This window comes from Ranitomeya variabilis, chromosome 1 (genome assembly GCF_051348905.1).
Source record: "Ranitomeya variabilis isolate aRanVar5 chromosome 1, aRanVar5.hap1, whole genome shotgun sequence".
Lineage (NCBI taxonomy): Eukaryota > Metazoa > Chordata > Amphibia > Anura > Dendrobatidae > Ranitomeya > Ranitomeya variabilis.
The window spans coordinates 199,529,069-199,545,435 of NC_135232.1; the positions used below are offsets into that span (position 1 = coordinate 199,529,069).

A 16,367-nucleotide genomic window follows, 5' to 3' on the forward strand; every position below is an offset into this window, starting at 1 on the left:
AAATAAAAAATTATTTTTCTTTCCTCAAAAATGATTTTTTAACCCACAATTTTTTATTTTCCCAAGGGTAACAGGAGAAATTGGACCCCAAAAGTTGTTGTGCAGTTTCTCCTGAGTACGCTGATACCCCATATGTGGGGGTAAACCACTGTTTTGGCACACGTCGGGGAGCGGAAGGGAAGTAGTGACGTTTTGAAATGCAGACTTTAATGGAATGCTCTGCGGGCGTCACGTTGCATTTGCAGAGCCCCTGATGTGCCTAAACAGTAGGAACTCCCCACAATTGACCCCACTTTGGAAACTAGACCCACAAGGGAACTTATCTAGATGTGTGGTGAGCACTTTGAACCCCCAAGTGCTTCACAGAAGTTTATAACGCAGAGCCGTGAAAATAAAAAATGTGTTTTCTTTCCTCAAAAATATTTTTTTAGCCCAGAATTTTTTAATTTTCCCAAGGGTAACAGGAAAAATTTGACCCCAAAAGTTGTTGTCCAGTTTCTCCTGAGTACGCTGATACCCCATATGTGGGGGTAAACCACTGTTTGGGCACATGGCGGGGCTCGGAAGGGAAGTAGTGACGATTTGGAATGCAGACTTTGATGGAATGGTCTGCGGGAATCATGTTACATTTGCAGAGCCCCTGATGTGCCTAAACAGTAGAAACCCCCCACAAGTGACCCCATTTTGGAAACTAGACCCCCCACGGAACTTATCTAGATGTGTGGTGAGCACGTTCAACCCCCAAGTGCTTCACAGAAGTTTACAACGCAGAGCCGTGAAAATAAAAAATAATTTTTCTTTCCTCAAAAAAGATGTTTTAGCAAGCAATTGTTTATTTTCACAAGGGTAACAGGAGAAATTGGACCCCAATATTTGTTGCCCAGTTTGTTGTGAGTACGCTGATACCTCATATGTGGGGGTAAACCACTGTTTGGGCGCACGTCAGGGATCGGAAGGGAAGTAGTGACATTTGAAATGCAGACTTTGATGGAATGGTCTGCGGGCGTCATGTTGCATTTGCAGAGCCCCTGATGTGCCTAAACAGTAGAAACACCCCACAAGTGACCCCATTTTGGAAACTAGACCCCAAAAGGATCTTATCTAGATGTGTGGTGAGCACTTTCAACCCCCAAGTGTTTCACATAAGTTTATAACGTAGAGCCGTGAAAATAAAAAATAATTGTTCTTTCCTCAAAATTATGTTTTAGCAAGTAATTTTTTTTTTTTGCAAAGGTAACAGGAGAAATTGGACCCCAATAGTTGTTGCCCAGTTTGTCCTGAGTACGCTGGTATCCCATATGTGGGGGTAAACCACTGTTTGGGCGCACGTCGGGGCTTGGAAGGGAGGGCGCACCATTTGACTTTTTGAACGCAAGATTGGCTGGAATCAATGGTGGCGCCATGTTGCATTTGGAGACCCCTGATGTGCCTAAACAGTGGAAACCCCTCAATTCTAACTTCAACACTAACCCCAACACACCCCTAACCCTAATCCCAACTGTAGCCATAACCATAATCACAACCCTAACCCCAACACACCCCTAACCACAACCCTAACCCCAACACACCCGTAACCCTAAATCCAACCCTAATCCTAACCCTAATCCCAACCCTACCCACAACTGTAACCCCAACACAACCCTAACCCTATCCTTAACCCTAACCACAAGCCTAATCTTAACCCTATTTCCAACCCTAGCCCTAATTCCAACCCTAAGGGTACCGTCTCACATAACGATTTACCAACGATCACGACCAGCGATACGACCTGGCCGTGATCGTTGGAAAGTCATTGTGTGGTCGCTGGGGAGCTGTCACACAGACCGCTCTCCAGCGACCAACGATGCTAAGGTCCCAGGTAACCAGGGTAAACATCGGGTTACTAAGCGCAGGGCCGCGCTTAGTAACCCGATGTTTACCGTGGTTACCAGCGTAAAAGTAAAAAAAAAAAAACGTACATACTCACATTTCGGTGTCCTTCAGGTCCCTTGCCGTCTGCTTCCCGCTCTGACTGAGTGCCGCCATACAGTGAGAGCAGAGCGCAGCGGTGACGTCACTGCTGTGCTGTGCTCTCACTTTCCGGCCGGCAGACAGTCATAGCGGGAAGCAGACGGCAAGGGACCTGAAGGACACCGAAATGTGAGTATGTACGTTTTTTTTTTTTTTTTTACTTTTACGCTGGTAACCACGGTAAACATCGGGTTACTAAGCGCGGCCCTGCGCTTAGTAACCCGATGTTTACCCTGGTTACAAGTGAACGCATCGCTGGATCGCTGTCACACACAACGATCCAGCGATGACAGCGGGAGATCCAGCGACGAAAGAAAGTTCCAAACGATCTGCTACGACGTACGATTCTCAGCAGGGTCCCTGATCGCTGCTGCGTGTCAGACACAGCGATATCGTATGGATATCGCTGGAACGTCACGGATCGTACCGTCGTAGCGACCAAAGTGCCACTGTGAGACGGTACCCTAACTCTAATTCCAACCCTAACCCTAAGGCTATGTGCCCACTTTGCGGATTCGTGTGAGATTTTTCCGCACCATTTTTGAAAAATCCGCAGGTAAAAGGCACTGCGTTTTACCTACGGATTTACAGCGGATTTCCAGTGTTTTTTTGTGCGGATTTCACCTGCGGATTCCTATTGAGGAACAGGTGTAAAACGCTGCGGAATCCGCACAAAGAATTGACATGCTGCGGAAAATACAACGCAGCGTTTCTGCATGGAATTTTCCGCACCATGGGCACAGCGGATTTGGTTTTCCTTAGGTGTACATGGTACTGTAAACTTGATGGAAAACTGCTTCGAATTCGCAGCGGCCAATCCGCTGCGGATCCGCGGCCAATCCGCTGCGAATCCGCGGCCAATCCGCTGCGTATCCACTGCCGATCTGCTGCGTATCCGCGGCCGATCCGCTGCGGATCCGCTGCATATCCGCTGCCGATCTGCTGCGTATCCGCGGCCGATCCGCTGCCGATCCGCTGCCAATCCGCTGCCGATCCGCTGCGTATCCGCTGCCGATCCGCTGCCGATCCGCTGCGTATCCGCGGCCGATCCGCTGCGGATCCGCGGCCGATCCGCTGCGTATCCGCTGCCGATCCGCTGCGGATCCGCTGCGTATCCGCTGCCGATCCGCTGCGGATCCGCTGCGTATCCGCTGCCGATCCGCTGCAGATCCGCTGCCGATCCGCGGCCGATCCGCTGCGTATCCGCGGCCGATCCGCTGCGTATCCGCTGCCGATCCGCTGCGGATCCGCTGCGTATCCGCTGCCGATCCGCTGCCGATCCGCTGCCGATCACGTGAATATTTCCAGCCATGGCCGATGATATTGCAGCATCGGCCATGGCTGGATTGTAATATTTCACCAGTTTTTTAGGTGAAATATTACAAATCGCTCTGATTGGCAGTTTCACTTTCAACAGCCAATCAGAGCGATCGTAGCCACGGGGGGGTGAAGCCACCCCCCCTGGGCTGAAGCACCACTCCCCCTCTCCCTGCAGATCGGGTAAAATAGGAATTAACCCCTTCACCCGATCTGCAGGGACGCGATCATTCCATGACGCATACGCTGCGTCATAGGTCGGGAAGGCACAGACTTTCATGACGCAGCGTATGCGTCAAAGGTCGGGAAGGGGTTAAGGTACCTGAAGGTGTGAAAATTACCTCGGCAAAGTATACAGAATTTCTGACTGACAATTTTCTTCCATGGTATAAAAATCAGAATTGTGCCTTCTGGAGCAAAATCATCTTCATGCATGACAATGCACCATCTCATGCTGCAAAGAATACCTCTGAGTCATTGGCTGCTATGGGCATAAAAGGAGATAAACTCATGGTGTGGCCACCATCTTCCCCTGACCTCAACCCTATACAGAACCTTTGGAGTATCATCAAGCAAAAGATCTATGAGGGTGGGAGGCAGTTCACCTCAAAACAGCAGCTCTGGGAGGCGATTCTGACTTCATGCAAAGAAATACAAGCAGAAACTTTCCAAATACTCACAAGTTCAATGGAGGCGAGAATTGTGAAGGTGATAACAAAGAAGGGTTCCTATGGTAACAGTGACTTGGCCTGTTAGGATGTTTTGGAGTTAAATAGCTTTTTTGTTCAGTGAATCTGACCTCCTAACGCTGCAGATTCCACAAATGAGCATTTTCAGTTCTTTAAAACAGATCAAATGTTTAGAAATTCTACAGTGCCTAATAATTTGGAACAGTGCATTTTGAGTTTTTATTCATTTTGGAGATTATACTGTTATCATTGGGAGGTTTCTCCAATAAAATTTGATGTATACTTTAACGGGTGATGACTTTTATTAGACTGACTGTCAGTTGCACCAACCATTTAGGAAAATCCGAGAAAAATATAATTTGGATAATAATTTGGAACATGGTGTAGAACAAAGAGCAAAAGTGGGGAATGTGGTCTGGAAGCCGTGCTCTAGGTAACTGTGTTATTTTATGCAGAGACGAATCCTGGCTGGAAGAAGTGATGGCAGTCTGTGCTGGATGAAAATTAAAAGCAAAGATGAAGGACTTCAGCTAGAGACGTCACTATTGAGTCAGTGTATTACCTGTACACTGACACTATACACTGTATAGTATATACAAAGCTCTTATGTATAATGTCACTGGCAGTGGTGATCACTGTATTACCTGTACACTGACACCTTATACAGATCTCCTGTGTATAATGTCACCAGTGATCACTGTAGTATCTTTACACTGACCGTAAATACAGAGTTCCTGTATACAATGGCACTTAGTGTTGTGCTTTTTTAAAATTAATGATCAGTATTGTAGTATACAAGTAGTAAAAGTTCTACACTCCCTGACAGAAGTAATGTCGCTTATCCATGTTATGTAAATAAAAGCTTATAACCTGATGTTAAATTCATCCATTGGTTGTATAAATTATTCTTTTTAAAGCTGAAACCTTCCAAAATGTGGTTTAGGTTAAGAAAATAAATTGACATCAATGCAGAAATATTGATCAGTTAATGGACACAGAATGGTCAGATTTTAGCAAGACAAAAGTTTTGTCGCCTGGTTATATAATGCACCCAATCCTAGTTTACATCCTCACCTGTGCTCAGTAAATGATTGGTTATTTAGTGTGTGTGTATAAAAAGAAACCCAGCACCCCAGACCTTCACTTGAACTGCAACTTGAGCTCTTGACAACATGCCAAAAATCCACCCTGCGACCAAAGCCTGGATTATCAAGAGGCTGAAGACCAGATTACTGCAGAGGTGGTGGGCACCTTTAATGTGTCCCAGCGTCAAGTACAAAGAATTAAAAAAAAAGATTTGAAGAGACTGGAGATGTGTTTGACTAGCCCAGGTCCGGCAGACCCCGCAAGACAACTGCTCAGGAGGAATGTTTGTTGATTAGAAAATCCAAAGCAAGCCCCTCTTCCACAGCAGCAGAGCTCCAACAGGTCTGGTCACCTCAAGTCCCTGTGTCAACTAGTAAAAGTTAAATTCACCGCACGTGACACGCCGATCGTTAGCAAGGCGCGGGAGCGCCACTTGTCATAACAGACACTGCAGGTCCACACTACTGGACAGGATCTTCCATAGGCGGACATTTAGATTACAATAGAGCTTATATTGCACCTCTGGGACTTTCCGCCTTCTCTGTGTATCACTATCTTAGCTGGAACAAGCGATTACGTGACAAAGGCACTGGTTGAGCCGAAACGTATATAAAAAATCGCAGATGCTGTAATATTCTGTTACGCTCCCAGTTTATGTATAATAAATTTATACCAGACTTTGCATAAGAAACCTAGAGAGTGCGGTGAATTTATCTTTTACTGTTATTCTGGGCCACTGGTCCGTTACACCAGCACCTCGCCATATTAAGGCTGAGTGCACACCTAAACCTTTACCTTTGTCAACTAGAACAGTTTGTAGGATTCTGTCTCAAAATGGCCTCCTTGGTCGAATCAGTGCCCAGAAGCCAGCACTAAACAAAAGGCAAATAAAAAACCGTGTGGCATTTACAAACTCCCACAGCCTGCTAAATAGATGGACACTGGAAAAGTGGCAGAAGATGGATTTCTCTTCAGTAGAATTACACCACAGCTGCCACAAACACTGCAGAGATCTACTGGAGCCCGTATGGATCCAAAATACACCCAGAAGAAAGTTAAATTTGGTGGTTGAAAGATCATGGTCTGGGGTTACATTCAGTATGGGGGTGTGTGAAACATTTGCAAGGTGGAAGGCAATATCAATAGCCTAAAATATCAAGAAGTATTAGCTACCGCTTATATTCCAAATCATAAAAGAGGTCAAATTCTGCAGCAGGATGGTGCTCCATCTCATACATCCATCTCTACAACAAAGTTCCTCCAGGCAAAAAAGATCAAGGTGCTCAAGGACTGGCCAGCCCAGTCACCAGACATGAACATCATTGAGCATGTTTGGGGAAGGATGAAAGAGGAAGCTTGGAAGACAAAACCAAAGAATCTAGATGAGCACCACAACTTCATTCACCAATGTTATGCAACATATATTTGTATTTTAAGTTAATTATTTGTCTGTGGGCAACAAAAATTTTGTCTTGCCAAAATCTGACCATTCTGTGTCCATTAACTGATCAATATTTCTGCTTTGATAACAATTTATTTTCTTAACCTAAATCACATTTTGGAGGGTTCCAGCTTTCAAAAGAATAACTTATACAACCAATGGATGAATTTAACATCAGGTTATAAGCTTTTATTTACATAACATGGATAAGCGACATAACTTCTGTCAGGGAGTGTATGGTGGCATCATTGGTCTTTGTATAGAATGTAGTTGTCAGGACTCTGAACATTTTTTACCTTTTGTGCATTACTGCCCTTTTCCAACATGGCGTCTTTGGTCTCATGTGCACTTGTCTTCCTGCTATAAAACTCCACCCCAGCCTTCAGTCTGTGCTAGATTATTCTGCTTTGCATCCAGCTCCTGATTACTCCCTGGCCTTGCACCTACACCTGCTCCTGTGAACCTGTGTTGGAGATCCTGCCACTCTGCTCTGAGTTCCTGCTGCATACACCAGTGTTCAGTAATCCTCCTTCATTTGCTGCTCGTGTTACTTCCATCTGCATTTGCTGGACATGTAAGCTGTTTCTGCTCTGCAAAACCTGAGACTATTAACCAGGCCTCCCTGTTTGAGCTAAGATATGATTTGAACTGCCTAATAGCATATCTATCTGTGTCTGGACTAAGTCAAGGATCTATTCGTGTCAAGTTTCCTCAAGTATAACTGTGCTTCATAGACTTTCTGTTTGTTTGCATCTACCTCTGAAGTTTCCTATTGACTGCTAAGCTGCGTTTATTATTTGCACCAAGTGTTGTGGACTTGAGTTTCTCTCTGCACCTGCTTGAATCACCGTGTGATAATATAAACTTTACCACTTATAAAACTGTGTCCTGTTGTCTTGTTCCACGCAAAGAGTCTCCTGAATTATCCCCTATAATTATTACAGGATAATCTAGCCATAAAAAAAGGAGACTGCTGGAACAATGACTGCAGAGAGCAGATTAGAGCAGGTGTTTTCCATAATTACATCACTGCAGAAAGATGTGGAAGGTCTGCAACAGAAGTTTGGAAGCTTTGAACACAACAAGTGTTTGGACAAACTTTGCAGGACTTAAGCAATCGCATGGCAGCCCAGGAAAACAAACTTGCTGGCATAGAGTCCCAGTATAGACGGGCTTTTCAGGACATAAGCACGCAAATAGCTGCACAAGTGACTTTACCCTCTGGGCAACCGCCACCAGCTAACCCACCTAAGTTGCCCCCATTCAGATTTAATGGTGATCGCGACAAATTTCATGGCTTTGTGAATCAATGTATGCTATATTTTGATGTGCATGCTGACCGTTTTCCTACTGATAGATCCAAAGTATTGTGTGTAATAATGCTACTGACCTCACGAGCGCTTGCCTGGGCGAATCCGATGATTGAGTCTCGTGACCCACGGATAAATGACTTGGATGATTTCTTGGCCGCTATGGCATTAATGTTTGATGACCCTAATCGTCGTGCAACCGCTGAATCTGCTTTGTTGTCTTTACGCCAGGCTAAACGTTCTGTTATTGAGTATGCCACTGAATTCAGGAGATTGGCGGTAGATACCAATTGGGACAGTTATGCACAATTGCCTATTTTTAAAAGGGGTCTGTCTAGTATTACAAAAGATGAACTAGCTCGCTCAGAGTCACCACAAGAACTAGAGAGATTTATACAGCATTGTGTGCGCATAGACATTCGCCTTACTGAGCGTAGGCAGGAGAAATTTGCTGCATATAACCGTATTTCTAACTTTTCCCTTCCTTCCAAAGAGCCTGCAGGTAAAACATCTCGGGAAGTGGAGGAGGTGCCCATGCAAATTGATTCCGTTCAGAGATGCGAGATCAATGAGCGCCGGGAGCATCGCCTTCGTGAAAGTCTATGTTTCTACTGCGGCCAGTCTGAACACTTCTTGATCAATTGTCCTAAGTGTCCTAGACGGCCTAACAAGGTGCTAGCAGCAATAGGGGAGTATGACAACTGTGATGATGAATCTGACATCTCTGAATGTAGCCTGCCTTTAAACGCTGTATTCCATTCACTTTCTATGACTTCACCCCCCAAGGAGCTGAAGGAAAAGAACTCTCACTGATCTCTCCCTATTAAGATCCTGTTTTCAGGAAAGTGGATTTCCAGTTCAGCTATGATTGACTCTGGTGCAGGTGGCAATTTCATGGATATCGCATTTGCCAAGGAACATGGTATTAAAATTCAGCAAAGAGCCTCTCCAATTACCATGGAAACAGTGGATGGGTCACCTTTAATCTCTGGGCCTGTGGATCAGGAGACCGTACCCCTTGAAATTTTGTTGGAGCCTAATCATCAGGAGCAACTTTCTTTCTTGCTAATTTCTTCTCCTCATTTTCCTGTGATTTTAGGCATTCCTTGGTTACGTTCTCAGAACCCAATTATCAACTGGGAGACAAAGGAGATTATCTTTCCAACAAGGAGCAACTCAGCGTTAACAGAAGCTGTCCCTGAGTCCACGGCTACGGAACCTCATGTACAGGTATCTTCTTTACCTCCAGCATATAGAGTTCTCTGACCTCTGTGACAAGAAGAATGCAGATCAACTTCCTCCACACAGGCTTTATGACTGTTCCGTTGAGTTGCTTCCTGGGGCAGATATTCCTTTTGGTCATGTACAGTATACCCTTTGGCGGCACCTGAGCTTCAAGCCTTAAAGGAGTATATTGATGAAAATCTGGCTAAAGGCTTCATACGTCCTTCTTCCTCACCAGCAGGGGCACCCATTTTTTTTGTAAAGAAGAAGGATGGGACCCTGAGACCCTGTGTTGACTATCGGGAACTCAATAAGGTAACCGTACGAAACCGTTACCCTTTGCCTCTGATTCCCGAATTACTGGAAAGAGTCTGCCATGCTAAGGTGTTCTCTAAGCTGGATCTTCGTGTGGGCTTATAATTTGGTGCGTATTCGTCCAGGGGAGGAGTGGAAGACAACATTCAGATGCCGGTATGGACACTTTGAATCTCTTGTGATGCCCTTCGGGCTTTGTAACGCCCCTGCAGCATTTCAACACCTTGTTAATGACATCTTCAGAGATTTGTTGGACCAGTTTGTGGTGATCTATTTGGACGATATACTAATCTTTTCTGACTCTCTACTCTACAGGAACATGAAGAACATGTCAAAACTGTTTTAAGACGTCTGAAAGAGAACCAACTGTATATCAAGCCGGAGAAATGCGAGTTCCATCGTTCTGAGATACAGTTCTTAGGTTATATCATCTCTCCCCAGGGGCTGAACATGGAATCTGGTAAGATTCAGGCTATCCTTGACTGGCCGGCACCCAAGAACGTTAAGGAGGTCCAACGTTTTATTGGTTTTGCAAATTTCTACAGACGCTTCATTCGAAATTTTTCTGATATTGTCCGTCCCATTACTTCCTTGACAAAGAAGGAAAAGCCCTTTAAGTGGTCATCACAGGCTCAAGAAGCTTTTGATCGGCTGAAGATCTGTTTCACATCAGCACCGCTGTTGATACACCCAGATCCAACACATCCTTTCATTGTGGAGGTGGACGCTTCTGATAATGCTTTGGGGGCTATTCTCTCCCAAAGAACTGGAGAGAAGGGTCTGCTACATCCTTGTGCTTTCTTTTCCTGTAGACTAACCTCAGCAGAGAAGAATTACGACGTGGGAGACAAGGAATTGCTGGCTATTATTGCGGCTTTCAAAGAATGGAGGCATCATCTGCAAGGAGCTGCACAACAGATCATAGTGCTAACTGACCATCGCAATCTAGAGTTCCTTAGATCCGCTAGATGTCTTTCTCCTCGTCAGGCTCGTTGGAACTTATTCTTAAATCAATTTAACTTTGTTATCTCGTACCATCCAGGTTCTCGTAATGGGAAAGCTGATGCTTTATCCCGAATCCATGCTGCGGATTCCGTACCTGGAGTCCCGTCCAAGACCATTCTATCTGATGCCAATTTCATCGGAGTTATCCACGATCAGGACTTGTGGAAGGAGTGCAGGGAGGCCTATGAAGGTGATGTATTTCTGGCCAACCCACCTGTGGATATTAATCTTGTCTTTAAGGGTGGCATGTGGTTCAGAGATCGACGTATCTACATCCCTGAGGTCATCCGTCTGCAGATCCTCAAGTTGGTACATGACTCCAAGTTGGCTGGTCACAGGGGGGTACAGAAGACACAAGAGTTCCTGAGCTGATTCTTCTGGTGGCCAACTTCCCTGAAGGATACCAAGGACTATGTTCTCTCTTGCGAGGTATGTGCCCGTTACAAGACTCCTCATGTGGCACCTACGGGTCTTCTACAACCATTACCTGTTCCATCCCGCCCTTGGGGGTCTATATCAATGAACTTTATTGTGGAGCTGCCTACATCGGGGGGCATGAATACAATCATGGTGGTAGTTGATCACCTTACTAAAGCTGCTCATTTTGTTCCGTGCACCGGCCTCCCCTCTGCTAAAGATACAGTGAACTTGGTTATACAGAATGTCTTTCGGTTGCATGGGGTGCCGGATGAGATCATCTCTGACCGTGGAGTACAGTTCACTTCAAGATTCTGGAAGGGGTTTTGCTCTGCACTCAATATTAATGTCTGTCTCTCTTCTGCTTACCATCCCCAGACAAATGGTCAGACTGAGCGTACCAACCAGACACTGGAACAATATCTAAGATGCTATGTCAGCCATCTCTAAGATGATTGGTTGGAGTTGTTGCCGTTAGCCGAATTTTCATATAATAATTCTCAGAGCGCCTCCACTAAATTTACACCTTTCTTTGCCAATCTGGGTTATCATCTGTGTATTTTACCTAGGTCTCCAATTAATTCTCCGGTTCCAGCAGTGGAGGAAAGGCTGACTGCGATGAGACAAAATCTGGAGGTTCTGAAGGAATCCCTGACCACGGCTCAAGAACGTTATAAGAGATCGGCTGATAGATTCTGTAAACCTGCACCCATGTTCAAGGTAGGAGATTCCGTGTGGTTAGCAACTAAGAATCTGAAGTTAAACGTTCCTTCACAAAAACTTGGACAGAAATTCATTGGCCCTTTCAAGATCAATGGTATTGTGAGCTCTGTGGCCTGCCGGCTGAAGCTACCTAGGACAATGAAGGTACACCCAGTTTTTCATGTGTCTCTACTAAAGCCTGTATCTCCTAATACCTTCCAGGGACGTGTTGTGCCACCTCCGCAGCCAGCCTGTGTTGATTGATGGGCAAGAACAATTTGTGGTGGAGGAAATTATTGATTCCAGGATTCGCAGGAATCGGCTCCAATATCTGATAAGATGGCAGGGATATCCCCCTGAGGAAGACTCTTGGGAACCTGTGGAAAACATCAATGCCCAACAGAAGATTTCTCGTTTTCATCAGAGATTCCCTGAGAAACCAGTTCCAGGATCGTCCTGAGGCCGCTTCTAAGGAGGGAGTAATGTCAGGACTCTGAACATTTTTTTACCTTTTGTGCATTACTGCCCTTTTCCAACATGGCGTCTTTGGTCTCATGTGCCCTTGTCTTCCTGCTATAAAACTCCACCCCAGCCTTCAGTCTGTGCTAGATAATTCTGCTTTGCATCCAGCTCCTGATTACTCCCTGGCCTTGCACCTACACCTGCTCCTGTGAACCTGTGTTGGAGATCCTGCCACTCTGCTCTGAGTTCCTGCTGCATACACCAGTGTTCAGTAATCCTCCTTCATCTGCTGCTCGTGTTACTTCCATTTGCATTTGCTGGACATGTAAGCTGTTTCTGCTCTGTGGGACCGCTCACTACAGTCAGGGATTATTCACTGACTGTAACCACGTGACCGCTCGCACAGGAGAAGCTGGCAGCGCGGAGAGGACACAGGAGACATCGCAGGAGCTGGCCGGGTGAGTATTTCTGCGGCAAGAGGCCAGGCGGCGCACTGGGGGGGGGGGGACGCGGGGGCACATGCAAACTTTATTTTTCACACACCCCCCCCAAAAAAAAAAAAAAAAAAAAAAACAAGAAAAAAAACCTTTCATTTCTTCTCTCCGGCGGGGAAGAAGAGATGAATTCCGCCTTCAGCACCACACGCCAGGGGGACAGCGCTTAGTGTAGCGCTGTCTCTCCTGCGGGCGGTACGTGCACACGGAGGAGAGTGCACACTGTTCTCCGTGTGCACGTGTGCTGTCCGTATTGTGGTCCGTGCTGCCGGTGGAAAACGGACATGTCGACGTGTTTTCAGCACGGACATACGGTCCGTGTGAAAACACGTACATGTGCATGGACCCATTCATTTGAATGGGTCTACGTGTGTCAGTGTCTCCGGTACGTGAGAAAACTGTCACTACACGTACCGGAGACACTGACGTGTGAAAGAGGCCTTACATACAGCATTATGATGGAGGTTACATACATTACATAAGAAAAACAAACAAAGGTAAAACAAATACAAAAGGCGTTTTAATAAAAAATGTATAAAAACAGTACAGACCCATATATCCATATGAAAATTATAAAGCACCGTGTCATATTTTTTACCCTAAAATATAAATAATGTACACACTAAGGATACCACAAACCATGTTATTACACCAGACTATGGCAGATTACAGTACAGTTCCATAATGTTTCTAAATGCTGATTTTTACGGTATGTAAGGTAAATTCACAGTGTTACATAATGTTTCAGATCATTCCATCCAGCATGATCATTCACACTTTTAGGATCTACGCTGGAAAAAAGTACACAGTACAGTTTAGTATAGATTAGTACATGAAAATATACATTTCCTGGCTATTGCTTCTAATCTTCATGTTTGACTTTCTTTCATGGCCTCATATCACATGAGATTTATTTTCTCATATATCCTTGGATCTGTGATGTTGATCGTTCCATTATAATAGGTCGCTAAAATAAAGAAACATATTTTTATTACATAAGTAGGTCACAATAAATACAGGATCATTAGAATTCAGAGTGGTGGAGTGGTAACCCCTGTGGAGGAAATAGGGATAACTAAGAACTTGAAAATACTCCATAAAGTCAATCTCCAGGCAAATCATTCTAAGCATAGTACAGGTCCTTCTCAAAAAATTAGCATATAGTGTTAAATTTCATTATTTACCATAATGTAATGATTACAATTAAACTTTCATATATTATAGATTCATTATCCACCAACTGAAATTTGTCAGGTCTTTTATTGTTTTAATACTGATGATTTTGGCATACAACTCCTGAAAACCCCAAAAACCTGTCTCAATAAATTAGCATATCAAGAAAAGGTTCTCTAAACGACCTATTACCCTAATCTTCTGAATCAACTAATTAACTCTAAACACATGCAAAAGATACCTGAGGCTTTTAAAAACTCCCTGCCTGGTTCATTACTCAAAACCCCCATCATGGGTAAGACTAGCGACCTGACAGATGTCAAGAAGGCCATCATTGACACCCTCAAGCAAGAGGGTAAGACCCAGAAAGAAATTTCTCAACAAATAGGCTGTTCCCAGAGTGCTGTATCAAGGCACCTCAATGGTAAGTCTGTTGGAAGGCAAAAATGTGGCAGAAAACATTGTACAACGAGAAGAGGTGACCGGACCCTGAGGAAGATTGTGGAGAAGGACCGATTCCAGACCTTGGGGAACCTGAGGAAGCAGTGGACTGAGTCTGGTGTGGAAACATCCAGAGCCACCGTGCACAGGCGTGTGCAGGAAATGGGCTACAGGTGCCGCATTCCCCAGGTAAAGCCACTTTTGAACCATAAACAGTGGCAGAAGCGCCTGACCTGGGCTACAGAGAAGCAGCACTGGACTGTTGCTAAGTGGTCCCAAGTACTTTTTTCTGATGAAAGCAAATTTTGCATGTCATTCGGAAATCAAGGTGCCAGAGTCTGGAGGAAGACTGGGGAGAAGGAAATGCCAAAATGCCTGAAGTCCAGTGTCAAGTACCCACAGTCAGTGATGGTGTGGGGTGCCATGTCAGCTGCTGGTGTTGGTCCACTGTGTTTCATCAAGGGCAGGGTCAATGCAGCTGAAATGCTTTATGGAGATGAAGATTTCATTTTCCAGCACGACCTGGCACCTGCTCACAGTGCCAAAACCACTGGTAAATGGTTTACTGACCATGGTATTACTGTGCTCAATTGGCCTGCCAACTCTCCTGACCTGAACCCCATAGAGAATCTGTGGGATATTGTGAAGAGAAAGTTGAGAGACGCAAGACCCAACACTCTGGATGAGCTTAAGGCCGCTATTGAAGCATCCTGGGCCTCCATAACATCTCAGCAGTGTCACAGGCTGATTGCCTCCATGCCACGCCGCATTGAAGCAGTCATTTCTGCCAAAGGATTCCCGACCAAGTATTGAGTGCATAACTGAACATTATTATTTGATGGTTTTTTTGTTTGTTATTAAAAAACACTTTTATTTGATTGGACGGGTGAAATATGCTAATTTATTGAGACAGGTTTTTTGGGTTATCAGGAGTTGTATGCCAAAATCATCAGTATTAAAACAATAAAAGACCTGACAAATTTCAGTTGGTGGATAATGAATCTATAATATATGAAAGTTTAATTGTAATCATTACATTATGGTAAATAATGAAATTTAACACTATATGCTAATTTTTTGAGAAGGACCTGTAATCACTAGAAAAGAAAAAAAACAAGTCGTGCCATGTTAGACAACCAGAACTAAAAGGATGTGTTACACATATGTGGTAGAGGTAGTATACTTACCAACAGGGACTTGTGCACATGACCATATTTTTGATCCGAATGCTGTCTGTAAACAATACGGGTCACACTCGGTCCAATGTTAACCAATAGGGCAATGCAGATGATCGATTTTTTTTTCTTTCCACCGACTGAATCTGCATGCAAAAAAATTGCAGCGCGCACTAGTTTCTTTTGTAAATCAGATGACTTCACCCATTCAGGTCTATGGGTACGTAAAACAAAAAATTCATGGATTCCACAGGGAGCCACAGCATAGCATCGGATTGCATACGGACAGCAAATGGATGTTAAAAAGAATCGTCCCAATTCATGTAAACCTACCCTAAGATATCCTTGTTATATGGATGAAGCAGCTGCACCTCTTCCCCTCTAAACTGGTCAGCTGGAGGATACTGCTGTTGAGTCCAATGTTAAACGGACTTTGTCAGCACAGCATAACTGTTCAAACCAAGTACAGGCACTTGTTGCATTATGGCAGGGCCAAACAATTCAGTGGTGCTTCCCGCCTACTTGTTTTCCATTTACAGGTGCTTCTCACTAAATTAGAATATCATCAAAAAGTTAATTTAGTTCAGTTCTTCAATACAAAAAGTGAAACTCATATATTATATAGTCATTACAAACAGAGTGATGTATTTCAAGTGTTTATTTCTGTTAATGTTGATGATTATGGCTTACAGCCAATGAAAACCCCAAAGTCATTATCTCAGTAAATTAGAATACTTTAAAACACCAGCTTGAAAAATGATTTTAAAATCCAAAATGTTGGCCTACTGAAATGTATGTTCAACAAATGCACTCACTACTTGGTTGGGGCTCCTTCAATTACTGCATCAATGCGGCATGGCATGGAGGCGATCAGTCTGTGGCACTTCTGAGGAGTTGTGGAAGCCCAGGTTGCTTTGATGGCAGCCTTCAGCTCGTATGCATTGTTGGGTCTGGTGTCACTCATCTTCCTCTTGACAATATCCCATAGATTCTCTATGAGGTTAAGTTTAGGTGAGTTTGCTGCCAATCAAGCACAGTGATACTGTTGTTTTTAAACCAGGTATTGATACTTTTGGCAGTGTGGACAGATGCCAAGTGCTGCTGGA

The 16,367-nt window shown here is 44.4% G+C and overlaps 1 protein-coding gene across 3 annotated transcripts in view; it reads right to left on the minus strand.

The window, feature by feature from the left end:
* Positions 1–12,976: 12,976 nt before the first annotated feature.
* LOC143808731 (uncharacterized) overlaps positions 12,977–16,367 on the minus strand; it is a 135,991-nt gene continuing 132,600 nt past the window's right edge. For all 3 annotated transcript variants that reach the window (XM_077291694.1, XM_077291677.1, XM_077291686.1), the window contains one exon: positions 12,977–13,439. In XM_077291694.1, the coding sequence (XP_077147809.1) occupies positions 13,383–13,439 (57 nt within the window). In that variant the 3' untranslated portion in view covers positions 12,977–13,382. The remainder of the gene's footprint in view (positions 13,440–16,367) is intronic.